At 33.3% G+C, this 14,177-nt stretch overlaps 2 protein-coding genes across 2 annotated transcripts; one reads left to right on the top strand and one right to left on the bottom strand.

The window, feature by feature from the left end:
- Nucleotides 1–1,756: 1,756 nt before the first annotated feature.
- Nucleotides 1,757–7,470, bottom strand: LOC113496376 (ATPase family AAA domain-containing protein 5-like). The gene is made up of 3 exons (XM_026875568.1): nt 7,355–7,470; nt 3,486–7,139; nt 1,757–2,554 (listed from the first exon to the last, which is right to left on the bottom strand). Exons 1-3 carry the CDS (start codon nt 7,453–7,455, stop codon nt 2,284–2,286), a joined length of 4,026 nt encoding a protein of 1,341 aa, XP_026731369.1. The 5' UTR covers nt 7,456–7,470; the 3' UTR covers nt 1,757–2,283.
- Nucleotides 7,471–7,732: 262 nt separating this feature from the next.
- Nucleotides 7,733–12,208, top strand: LOC113496410 (cytochrome b-c1 complex subunit 2, mitochondrial-like). The gene is made up of 10 exons (XM_026875608.1): nt 7,733–7,860; nt 8,024–8,157; nt 8,269–8,443; nt 8,741–8,872; nt 9,176–9,346; nt 9,815–9,906; nt 10,269–10,366; nt 11,206–11,369; nt 11,558–11,779; nt 11,996–12,208. Exons 1-10 carry the CDS (start codon nt 7,816–7,818, stop codon nt 12,077–12,079), a joined length of 1,317 nt encoding a protein of 438 aa, XP_026731409.1. The 5' UTR covers nt 7,733–7,815; the 3' UTR covers nt 12,080–12,208.
- The last annotated feature ends 1,969 nt before the right edge of the window (nt 12,209–14,177 follow it).

A 14,177-nucleotide genomic window follows, 5' to 3' on the forward strand; every position in this document is an offset into this window, starting at 1 on the left:
TTCTGGAATCATCCGTACGAAGTTCTGCCTCTTATCAATCGGGCAACATGGTGTAAACAACTCGACTATTTATAAAGTCCTGCAAATAGCTTGACCACTTTGTGACCCATCCAGGCATATCGGGACTTTTCAAAGCTACAGTCTAGGTCGGTGATGCCACCCACAAAGTTCCTAAAACACTCACTTTTTTATAGTTCTAATCTAAAAACCTTAGTAGTTGAATACAGTTATGTAGGCCTGACCGGGGTCTATATAGTATAGGTAGAGTGGCTTCTTCCTTCCACAACTTCTATAATCATGCTTTAAGAGGTAATGTTAGGTACATTAATTAACTCTTAACTAATACTTCGGGAGGCGTATTTCCAAATATCAAGGAATTGACACGAATTTATTCTTTGCCACTATGTAGGTAGTTGGTTGGCCTTAACATCAATAATATTATAGTAATGCCATTAGTTCAGAACCTGAAACACACTAAAAAACTCTTAAAGGCTCGGGTCAGGGGGATACATTTGAAGCCTTTTATATGAGATGGAAAAGTCGGTCCTAAATTTAATATAGAAACTGTAATAAACTTCCAAAATTACTTAATTGTTGTTTATTATTATGCTACAAAATGATGTAACTGGCATCTGTAATTGCGGCCCATATTCAACACAATATGAGGAAAACTTCAAAAAGCTTGCGTGAGATGTATTCTTCCTGTTTCATGTTTTGTATCACGCACACATGCGTACGTGGTTTGTAAAATACAAGATGTAGCGGCTAAATAATTAACTTCCTTGATAGTAGACTTACCTACATTCAGTAGATCTTGGAATGAGGGTGAGAAGGGTACCTACCACCACTGCCCCGTATCCGGTTCTGCAAGTACCCAGAGAAATATTAGCAAATGTGAAACCCCTCGTTTTTATACAAAACATTATTTATCACGATAAGCGGTCAATTACTCCTATATTCGAACATTTGTAACATTAAAATGACATGAATCAGTCATGTTTATATAATTACTTTTAACGTGCAGCTATCTTAATGCGGGGCAAAGGCCCTTTTTAGAATAAAAAGAAACGAGTATTAGGATGGAAACGTAGCTTCGTTAACTAAACCGGGGTGACTCGATAATATTTCTAGATACGTGTGTACCTACGCAAAATCCCAAAAAGGGTTTAACAATTGTGCCTCGTATCTAGAAGATCAAGTTCTACTCTTGTTTTGATCTGCCCTTCATGAGGAGTTCTTGAAACGAAAATGTAATGAAAAAATACACGTCGGTGGCAGCTGAATCGGGTTTCTTGACGTTACGTCTTTTTTCTTTGCCTGTGCTGGTGTTTTGCCCACATAACGCCCACTAGGGTCCTCAACCACGGAATAAAATAAGCAACAAAGATTCTCCGAGATACATTTATCATGACCAATCGGGAACTATTTTAAAACATCATGCTAGAAAACCACGTTTACGGACACGACCCCTACGATGAATGAATGAGTATCGCTATAGTACCTACATCTATTTATGAATCAAATTATTTTAAATAATATGACAAGGTGGTTTTTATTATCTATGTACATGTTTTCGTAAATCTGCAAATCCTCATTAAAAGTTAAATGATTACATAAATTGCTTGTTACCAAGTAATTAATAAAACATAAAAAAAACTTGTTATAACATGCGATTTAAGACAAATTTGTTATTTTAAAGATATTGTTATCTGAATGATAAAGCAATAAATTTATACGCAGACAGACATAACAGGAATAATGTACCAGTTGCCAAGCGATAATAATCATATTGGTACAGTTCTTGGAAAAAACAAAATTAAATTTAGCAACACGGGCAAAAATAACTTTTATCAATTGTAATAATTATTATTTGCACCGAAGATCCATGCTTAAGAGTTCTTTAGGTAGTTTGTACCGAGAATAAAAACAAAAAAATAATTAAGGCAATCAATTGCCAAACAATATTTAAAAACACACCTACGTGTAATAGACGGCACAAATAAAAGCATTTGTTTAAATAAGTATTTATATTTTACACAAATAATTTTACATAGAGAATAATTTAAAGTTTTTAAACATACGATAAAAGTAGCAGTAGTATAAAGAAAAGTATGTTCTAAATATATCTAATACGGTAAATTTATTAGCAGAGAATGCTTATGTACCCATACACATAATTGTAAAACGAAACCCAGTAAACAATACACTAACAAATTTTACTATAATTAATATTTTACAAGTAGGAAATAGAATAGAGTCGATTTTATCTATCATTCATTAAAACTAGTTGTTTGATTCAGTTCCTTCACTAGAATGGAGGCTGTCACAGAGGTTATCAAAAGTATCACTTTTACAGAGAACATTCAATGATTTAAGATAGTGACAGAAACGATTGTTTCTCTTCATGTTGGTGTCATTCTTGGATTTCTCTACCCTGCATATTGAGCGGCAGGAAGGCCAGTAGTCCAGTGCTAGAGACCGCCTATCCAGCACAGACGACGTATTTAAATAGCTGGTTAAACTTTTATGCCGCGCCACGATTTTATCCTTTTCTCTGCAACAAAGATTTATTTATTATTTATTTATTTATTAATTAAAGGCACACCAACAACATATTTACAAATATTATGTATACAATTATTATATTTTTTATAATGTATACAATTATTATATAAGATTTAAAACATTGTTAGAAATTTAAAGTGTAAGCAATCTTGATGAATTGGTCAATGTTAATTTCTTCTTATATCCTACACTTAGCCCATGGCTTAAATAACATTTGCACATTTCGTATCATTATGTAAGCATTTGCTCTTGCAAAAGACATATACAGTATCACAATTTTTATTAATGACGACACGGACCGTCGCGCTTCGCGCCTCGATTTGACTGAGCCCTAATCAAACAAGTACACTATTTTAATAATTTGATGTGAGTTTATTTAAACTTTTGGAAATAAGTAAATAAATTATTGATTCTATGTATTTAAATTTATATAAATTATTCTTCTTGTTTTAGTGCCGATCATCATTGGTCAAAGGAAAATATTGTTTACACGTTTTTCTTCTTCGAAATGAGAAGCTACTTAGGTTTAGCGAATTAATGTGAAAAGGGCTTATGACGTTATTAACCGATAACATTAATCAACGAAAATGTGTGTAAATTATATTCTTATAGCAATAAAAATTACGGACTACTAAAATCACGCGATTATTTAATCTCCTTATTGACGCTGCGACACGTGTGCATCAATACATTTTTGGATGGATATTTGTCCCACGCAGATATTGAACGAACTGCATGTGTGCGTAGACGCAATTGGCGTGATAGGGGTCACCCCAATAAACACTTCTAAAAATAACTTAAGCTACTAACAACACTATTTTAAATTCTGAACACTTTTCTGCTATTGTGTATATAAATAATATTTTTATGAAATTCAATAACAATTTCATAAAATGTATTTACTAAAAACCAAAAATTACCTTTGCAAATTCATCCCTGGCAAACTGAGCTCTATTTTCCCATCACATCCCAAAACAGTTTGTGCAGCAACAATAGAACTGGTTACTAAATGGTGACAAATTTCGTCGGTAGTTTCATATTCCTTCTTATAATAGTCCCAGTTTTCTCTCTCTGACACACTGTGCTCTTCAGGGCAGTACCAAGGCTTTGACGTTAAATTAGAGTTCAAATCAGGATTCTTGTGACTGATATAATCAGCTAGTGAAAAAGAATCTACTGCATTGGCCATTGCTTCAAGCTCTGAACAAATGTTTTTGCTTTGAATTCTATCATTTGGTTTATTTATAATGTTGCGAAGATTAGGCTGTGATGTCAGAAGATGTGGTAGACTCCACCAAATGTTAAAAAGCTGCACAGGATAAAAGAAAGTTAATAGATTTGAATGCTTAGAAACAAAATCAGTCCAAATGGTATCTGTTTTACTATCCATGTTGAAGTTGTTGCTAACAACTGGTGTTTTGTCTTCTGAATAATCATTATCTGCCCATGAAATGCATGAGCCCTCTTCATCAATATGAGGTCTATAAAAATCAACACTTTGAGAAACTGTTTCCTCATCTGATTTATTACTATGTACATAGAAGGGTGTGTAGAACTGTAAATAATTGATAGTCTTTCTAATATCTCCTTTAAAAAAACTTAAAAATTGGGCTCCTGCCCCCGGCCAACACACCCCACTATCAGCTAAGCACATAATGTCAAGCCATGTGCCAAGCATCCTAGGTAATAATGGACACATCCTTAATATTTTCCCATTCTGTAAAAATCTTTGTAAATGGGGGCACACAGTGGATGAAGTGATCAATATTACAGGTCTTTTGGAACACTGTACTAACTGCACAATAGCAGAGGAAAATCCATCATCCTGCTCAAATACTATGTCTGCATCATCAATTAGAATCAGAGATGAGTCAGTTCTTGTACTCTCTTGACTTGGTGGTGTGTTACTTGAAACATCACACTTTACTACTCTCTTTATTTTCTCATTCTCCACAATTTTTTTTGGCCTTCCTCGTTTTTTATTTGTTTTAATAACTTCAATTTGGCTTTTTTCCTGTGACTTTTGGCTGTTGTCAATATTTGCAGAGCCTCTATTTACCTTGTGTGACTGTGTTGCCTCCTGAAGGTCTTGTAACATTATTTTGCCAGTCCGTTTACTACTGGCATTAACTTCTATAACTTTCATAGCTAACTCTGCAGCTACTGCATACACACTTGCAGTTTTTCCACAGCCTGTGGGGCCAGTCAGTATAAGTAGATTATTCATGGTTTTCATACTATCCCGACTATCTGTATCAGATTGATAATAGTCTGATGAATCTGATCCAGCTTTAGGCTTACTTTTAGATTTTTGCTTCAATTCATTTTCAGTCCATAATATCAACCATTTCCTTAACTCTTTAATACTTTCAAAATTACCTATTATCTGTTTAGTTGACATAGCTTTATATTTGTCAGTCCAATTCAATCTATCTGGGCTGTCATTGATAACATCAACTATATCATTTAAAATTTCAATACTGTTATCTAAATCTACATTATTACAGTCTTTCAACTCTCCTGTGCCTTTACCCTTCAAATAACGATATGTTCTATACACTGGGAACTTTGGGTGTGATTGTTTTATGCTTTGCAACATACTTTGTGTGCTGCTCCTGCAATTGCTATCTATGACATGCACAGTTGGTTCATCAGTTAGATGAAGTAATTTTTTAAATGCATCATCTTCATATGTTAGAGGTGACAAATCTTCATTAATATCCCTCAAAGGTATGAGTAGGTCACATTTTTCAGTGGGTTTACAATTTTGTTGTATATGCACAACAACAGAAAAGCTAGGGTCTTGTGTTTGATAATTCTTCTGCTGATTTATAACTCTTTTTAATTTGTCAGGCACACCACTCTGTAAAAACTTTTGTTTTGCTTCTAAAGCAGCTGGATCGATCTGTTTGGGTGCGAAAATGGGAGCTAGTTTTGATGGTTTTTTTGGCGAATCTGTAGCTTTAACAACCTTTGGTCCCAACTTTAATTTTTGACTTCCCTCACTTAGTTTTAGTGGTTTGGAGACCTCTTCAGTCTCTTTAACATCTACTACACTTTCAATATGTTTTTTCTTTCTAGGAGTAAAAATATGCAATTCTTCATCTGAGCTTGACATGTATAGATCATCATAATCATCTATGTATTTCATTGGTCTTTTGACAGACCTCTTGGGCCGACTTTCATGTTTAAATTCAGACTTTTCCATTTCACTCACATTACAAACAACATTGCCATTTCGTTTACGTTTCTGTCTGTCACTTTTAACTACTAAATCATTTAAAATAGACTTCTTAAGAGGTTCAACACCTGCAAAACTTTTTTTATTATCATTTACTAATATTGTAATTACTTCTTTATCAATAACTTCTATAATGTCATCACCATTTTGGTTGCTTGTAACTGAGTTATCATTTTCTTCTGTTATTTGTATTATTTCAGAAGTAGATGACTCGCCAATAGAATCTTTTTTAAGACTTAACTTTTTCTTTCCTTTCTTTTTGCCCCTAGGCTGAAGCTTGACCTTTATAATACTATCATTGGATTCTTCTGGACAGTCAAAATCCCTTTCAAGCTTTTTGAAATATGAAAGCATACTTTCTTTTTTCTTTAAAGATGGAGAAAGCTTATTCAGAAATTCTTGGTCTTCTTTAGGGAGAAACTTTTTCACAGGACTGTTGTTGACAGGTTCTTCAATAGTATTGAATATATCAACAATTTTTAGAGACTTCTTTACCTTTTTCAGTACATTATTGTTCATACCTTCAACTTTCTCCGTAACCTCCAGTTCCTGAGCTTTTACTGTCTTTTTATTAGTGTCTTTATTTTCTTTTACTGATTTTGCATCTTTTAATATCATTGATTTTAGTTTTTCAGCTCGCAAATCCATTTTCTTTTGTATTATCTTGTCCTGATATTCTTCAATTTCCTTATTTCTTATGGAACCTTTGTCTTCAGCCATTTTTTGGAGAAGCAACTGTCTCTTAGCTTTTAAACTTTTTCGTTCCACTTCTTCTATTTCTGTAACATCATCTTTCTTCTCCTTACCAGGAGAGTTGCTACCAATACTTTTATTTCTAGAATCCATTAACAATTTAAATGCATTTGTCTGTTTCTTATCCTGATTAGTAGGGCTAGTTATTATTGCATTCTGTTTTCCATTAACATTAGAATGCTTTAAACTTTTACCTATTTTTAAGGTCTCTTTCCTCCTACCCATTTTGAAAAGGTAGTTAGGTGCAGGTTGATATTCTTCAAAGTCACTTAGAGCTTCGTCTGTATTAGCTGGATCTTTTGAGCTTCTTGGTGACTTGATTATAAGTGCTGAAATAAGAGTTTTTGACACATCTAAAACATCTTGGTCTTCACACCCATCTTGTCTAAGTTTGTACTTTTTCAGTTTTCGCTTAAGTACTTTATTACATTTGTGTTTGTATATGTTTTCTTTAGCTTTCAGGACATGTCTGTGCTGCTGATTTTTAGCACAATTTACGTGGGAAGTACTAGTTTGTATCGAATTTATATCGTCGATCACTGTGACGGACTCCAATGCAACCAAACTTGTCATTCCTTCCCTGAAAATTAAGCAACAATCACCTTTAAACATGTAAATACGGTGAAATTAAACGAAACATCAACAGCGAGCATGAAAACTGGAGCATTAAGGTTACGTGTTCATTTTACGGTAATTTTAGCGTCCTGAATTACTCAATAATAGTTATAAAGGTCGTTTTTCCGTATATGATGGTTATATTTACAAAGAAATTCTATTTTTGTTATGAATACATACCGAAAATCAATTTGGCGGCATAATTGTGCTAAGCGTACGTCACTTTTAAGTTTGACGTTTGCAATTTTATAGTCATGGTTTTTTTTTGCAATTTTATCCATGTTACACTGCTTTTTAAGTTACTATTTTTAATTTGAAAACAAATTAATAGAAAACACCCTTTTTAGTGCCTGTTTATTACTATTTCGAAATTTCATGCTATTAGATAACTAAAATAGTTTGCACTTGTACTCTCACCTCATAAAAACTAAAATAATAATAACAAACAAAATAAGAGGAAAAAATTAACTTATACCTAATAATTTTTACAATTAAATAAATTCTTTTGTTTTACTTAAAATGCAATTTCTCTATCGATTTTCGTATGTCAAATTATTATGTCATATCGAAATTGATGTACGTCCCTTAATTCGACGTGCTTTTGATTGCAGGCGCTGAGTAAAATCAGGAAAATCCTCGAAATGGCTTCGAAAAGCTTCATAACTCCTTTTATTCGTCATGTTACGGTAAATATCATGAAATACTTATGTAACTGTGTGATTTTAGTTGTTACTGTTTAATTAATAAGTAAATTAATGTGGAACTGTCAAGCCCCTATTATGTAAACCAGTTTGACATTTTCATATTCCTTTTAATACTTTACTAAAACATGTGTAAATCGGTTTGCAGACTAGGGGTTACGCCCAGGCCGCGCCTGCCACCAAGAGGGACCCCAAGCTCACATCGTGTGTTATGCCCCACAAAACATTTGTGGCTGCGTTCGACAATGGTTCCCCTGTAACCAGGGTCACCGTAGCTTTCAAGTACGTACAAGAAATTATCATATTTTAAATAAGAATCGTATCAATCTATTGCTCAATATGTTGGGCCTTAATTAGTTTCCCCAAATTACAATTGTAATTAAACCTTTTCAGGGCTGGTTCACGCTATGAACCTCAAAGCGAGCTTGGTATTGCCCATGTAATCCGTTCATCTGCTGGGCTCAGCACGAAACATGCAAACAACTTCATAATGTCACGCAAACTGGCCCAAATTGGTGCTTCAGTGACTGCCTCTGGTGATCGTGAATTTATCTACTACACTCTTGAGGTAAAGCATTTTACTCTGAATCTGCACTGGTATTGTCAGGGCATGTTAAACATATAACATTTGAACATTGAACACTAACACAATCTACAAGAAAATTAAAATTAAAATTCATCATATTTTGTGTGGTATCTTTATCAAGCATAATAGGTTTTTATAGTATTATAATGAAACATTTTTGGACAAACAATAATACAAAGCTAAAATTGGTAGTTATTAATTGAATGTTAGGTTTTGTAAAAACTTTTAGACACTAAGTAGATTAGAATTTAATTGATTTTGTTCGTCATAATATTTCAGACCACCCAGGACAATATGTCTGCTGCTCTGGATGTTTTGAGCAACATGATTACCTGCCAAGAGTACAGGCCTTGGGAGCTGTCTGACAATGAGCCTCGTCTCAAGTTTGAAATTGCTGCTCTGCCACCCCAGGTATGTAACAAATTAATAATAATGGTATAGATATTAAACTGATCAATTTATTTTAAATAGTTTGAAGCTCATGCTCTGAGTGTATGTACTAGCAACAAAGGTGTCTAAAACTGATATTTTTTTAGATGTTTCATCATTATATTCATAAAATCACAATTTAAGTATTTTAAATAAGTGATTATATAAAAAGTTACTAAACTACTACTACTAAAGCTACTAAACATAAAGTAGGATGGCGGCCACAGCAAACAGTAATCATGAAACACTGAAATTTATCATATTATTATGAATATTAAATTTCAGGTCCGCGCTGTAGACTTGCTGCACAGGGCAGCTTATCGCCGCAATTTGGGCAACTCATTGTTCATTTCCCCCAAGAGGATCGGCAAGATTTCTTCGGAGTCTCTCCAGCACTACACCGGCACCAACATGTCGCCAAGCCGTTGCGCCATTGTTGTTGTAGGAGGCACCCAGGTAAACAAGTTACTCATTATGCTAATTGCACTCCACAATGTTTAAATAACATATTTACTTAGTAATTAACAAAAGTGTCCCCAAAACATTAGTAACTGCGGAAATAAAATATGTTCATGCTATAGCTTTGTCTTACTTTGTGCAAGTGTACTTCAAAAATCCAAGATTTCAAATAATGTTTTCATCAAGTATTAATGACTTTCTATACAGTACTAGTATTGTTAATGATTGTGTGATATACATAAAGTAATATATGCATGTATATTTAAAATTATCATTGCACAAGGACAAGAACCATGCACACTAAAAAGCTCTAAAATGGAAACAATATAAACCTCTGCTCTATTTGTAGTTTGTAATCTTTACTGTGTTTTTACATTGGGCTTTATTTGCATTTCATTTAACAACTGCGTTTTTAGAGTTAAATGTATTAATTTAGTCATATTCACAAAATTTTATTGTTTTTAGGAAAAAGCCAACATGATCGCCCAGAACCTTACCATACCAGCATTGGACCCTACTCCATCTGAAGCCTCCAAATACATTGGTGGTGAATTGAGGTAAAATTCTGTCAAATAAGAACTAAATCCTTGTGTCGCGAGTTTCTCTATCATTCAAGTCAGATTCATAAGACACCCAGACACTCAAGGTCACACACAAAAGCTTGTCATACGCCAGGATCAAACCCGCGATACGTCGCGTACAGTGGGTTTGGCAAAGTGACCTCAACCACTCAGCTTTCCCTCCAGTCAACATTCATACTGACTAAAAACTAAAATAATGAGTGAATATAATAAAACAATATAAAATTTTAAGCATATATTATTGAGTGATTTTGTAAAATGATAATTAATTTAGGTATTAGTATTAGGTAAGAAAATAAATCTTCCGGTATCTAAATACTCTGTTTATTTATAAACAGGAAAGAAATGGGTGGAGATTTGGCTCATGTCGCCATTGCAACTCAGGGTGCTGTTGCTGGCTCTGCACAGGGACTGGCCTTGGCCATAGCTGCTAAAGGTAATTACAACATTAAAATATGTAAAGTAACAAAAATATGCTTTACAACTAACTTAAACCAAGAACAACCAAGATCTAAAAAGTTACAGTACTAGAGTTAAAAGGTTTAAAATATGTTCTTACTAGCTTTTCGCCCGCGTCGATGTCGGTTATATCAAATTTCCAAAAGAACTCTTCAAAAGTCCGGAATAAAAACTATCCTATGTTCTTTCTCAAGGTCAACTCTATGTCTGTACCAAATTTTATTAAAATCAGTTCAGTGGTTTAGACGTGAAAGCGTAACAGACAGACAGAGTTACTTTCTCATTTATAATATTAGTAGGGATTAACAACAAGATCTATCAATATATCAGTAAAACCAATATTTTTTTACGTTTTGAATGCTTTCATTATTCATTTGTCTGTTATATCATTACAACCCATTAAACAAGAATATTAGTTTTATATTTGTGATTTGAAATGTGATGTAACAAATTAATCATGTGTAATTTGATGATACTATAACAAATGACAGTTAAATCAGTACTTAAATGACGTGATGGCAAAGATATTCCTTAGTTAGACAATGGTTCACACTCATATTTTGACTTTTTAACTCGAACATTGAATTTGATACTCCATGCTTAAGGTAAAAACTTTCATAGCTCAGACCTATTATTATTAAAAGTTCCGGTTGACCGATCCTGTCTTTGAAAGTGAGATGTTATGTAGTTACATAAAAATGGGGATTTCTGAGTTGAAAAAATATTTTTCGATTATGTGTTCAGATCAGTTGCACATATCTTAAATGCAATACATTCACACATAGAGGTGTTCACTAAATGGTGAATTTATTTCAGCTCTTGGCAATGGCCCAGTTACCAAGTGGGGAGCAGACAACTCACCTTTGGCTAAGGCTATCGGCAACATTGGGCCATTCGCTGCTGCCGGCTTCAACGTCACTTACTCCGACAATGGACTCTTTGGTGTTGTACTTTCCGTACCAAAGGATGAAGCCAACGCCGTTAGTATATTTTTTCACCTGTTTTACTGTTGGCCTTTGAACAATTCAATTTTTTATTTCTACCATAAACAAATAATTATTTTACAGGTGTACAAAAGAACTTTTCTAACTCAAAATTGCAATTTTTTTTAAGTGCTATAATTATAAATCATCAATAAAACTCTAATAATTATTTCGACATCTACTAGGCGGTCAAGGCTGTTGCTGGTTTGTTGAAGAACCCAAAACTGTCAAATGAAGCCATCCAGGCTGGTAAGAGCCAACTGAAGCTGCAGGTTCTGAGCGAAGCCGACGAGGGATCATCTCTCGCTGAATCCATTGCGGCCCAAGGCTTCTACACCGGCCAGGCTAAGTCGCCCGCTGACATTGCTAAGGAAATCGATGCAGTCAGCACCAATGACATTGCCTCGGTAAGTTCATTGATGTCTTTTTAATAATTTTAAGAAGGTACGCGTTAACAATGCAAATTTATATTATTATAGTAAAGGACCATAAAGTCAATTGAATAAATCCATCATGTAGTTTCTTAGTTTATTTAAATTTATTGCTAAAACGGCTATTACTCTTTTTTCGTCTTCAATTTTGATAAATATTTTGCCACCAAACTTATTTTCTCGTATTTACAGGCTCTTTCCGGTGCTGCCAGGAACAAACTGTCCATGGGAGCTGCAGGAAATCTAGCATTTTTACCATACCTAGATGAATTATAAATATCATGGTAGACATTAAAATCATTTTATTTAATAGGGCGAAATAATGTGAGAAATTACCAGTATAGTGACTAATGATGATTATAATTTATTGTTCAACCAAAATAAACTAAACATAACATGTTTCTATATTTTTTATTATTTCTTTAAGCTTTCCTATAATCAGATGAATTAAGTAACTCTGTGGAATACTTTGTAATTTTTTTTTGCTTCGTAAATATAAACTTACATTACGTATATATTGCATGTTATTGGTCTCCTCAAATTCTAAGTACCAAATAGCAAACCTGGCGTCGTATCTTTCTAGTAAACTTTGTGACGCCAAGATAAAAATATCATGATCAATTTAATAGTTCGCTGTGTTAATTTAAAATACATGATACACCAAAACAGACTCACTTCAAGAAGAAAGAGACTGCTTCGATGTTAAGTACCAACTTGGAATATTTAATGAAAGTCCATGTTGTGAGTGTTAGGAAGCAAACTATCATCACAAATCGACTACAGGATCAGTCGGCAATAATATCACCATTTAAATGAAGACGCTTGACCTGGTTATCCATTTAGATTTATTTTTCTAAATTATTGACTAAAATCAAAAGTAAATAAATAGTATAACGAAGTTAAATGAAGAGTCGAGCAATCGATATAAGAATGTACCAGAAATGAGTAAAAAAAACCATGCCTAGTACTTTTTAGAATGGCTACGCGATATCAACGCTATTTGAAGGGAATTATTTTATAATAATTATTGTCTATAAAGTGCTTTAAGTAACTAAACTTCGGTCCAATGCATGCGTGTAATGGATTTCGTTTCGAAATGTCAAACATAATCTCGATCGTTAATGGAGTCTTTAAAGAAAGACTTCCTTTATGTTTTTAACTGGAGTATAACCAAAGACATTTATCTTTTATCAACATGTGACGTAAACATTATATTGAAAAACTAATTCCAGTCTAATTGTTGGTGTTCATCGGGATACCTATACCATTGGAAGTCAAGGTTCGTGTTTGTTTGCGTTCGTGTGAACTAGGCTTTACGCAGCCTAGTGCGCAGAAATCGATTGACACATTATTTTGAGGAACAGCGTTCTGCGATAGTCAAATGTTCTATTTATAAACATAACAACGTAGCTACCTGTAAATAATTAGTCTTGCTGGTGCAGATATTACCTTCTTCTTTCTAAAACTTAACTTCTAATCATGTTTTTACGTTGCGGCATGTCCTAATCAAAAGAGAATTTCAAATCAACGATTAATTAAATTTGTTTTCAAACCATTTTACAAGTAGGAGGTAGGGGAATGAATTACATTTACCTAACCGTAAAATAGAGTCGCGATTCAAAATAATTTTGTTGCAATTTCTGGCAACAAGAAGTTATTTTTATTATAATTATTGTTAAATTTTGTAGTCGGCCATGTACGTACCTATTACGATATCATAATTATGTTTTATGCAAACCTAAACTGTTCTAAACGCATAATTCGTAAATGCAGTACCTGCATAAAAGTAGATCCTAATGTATATACCTACTTACACTCCATTTTTTTAGGTAGGTAGTAATCGAAAGAAAAAGAAAAAAGAAAATAGTAGAAAGTAAGTATCTGCTCTAAAAAAGTAGATACTTACTTGTTAAGTTGTAATAAAAACATATGTTAAATTTAATTGAATACTGAAGTACATATTATGTCATTCGTTTAATAAAAATGACGCGGCGGGGTCCCGGGATCCGGTCGCGAAGACGCGAAATAGTTTATACTGGTACTAGGTATTTAATTATTGATAATTCCAAAATAAACAAACACAATTGACTGCCTCATAGTTTGTCTTGCTTTAGCCTTCTTTTTTTTGTATTAGCCTTTCTGTATGGATTGTAACTTCCGCAAATATATTTATATTCCATTTGTTTAGGCACCTGAAGACACATTAAGTATCTTGGTGTCTTTTTTTCTCTTTATGTAAAACAACAATCAAATCAAGATTACAGTAAAGAAATAAATAATTTGTTTATTTTATTAAAATATGTGTATTACACACAAGATTTAGATTCTTTATTATTAGATAGCATGCCTTTTTTGAGTACTTAATTAATGAAAT

The sequence above is a fragment of the Trichoplusia ni genome, chromosome 1 (assembly GCF_003590095.1).
Source record: "Trichoplusia ni isolate ovarian cell line Hi5 chromosome 1, tn1, whole genome shotgun sequence".
Taxonomy (NCBI): domain Eukaryota; kingdom Metazoa; phylum Arthropoda; class Insecta; order Lepidoptera; family Noctuidae; genus Trichoplusia; species Trichoplusia ni.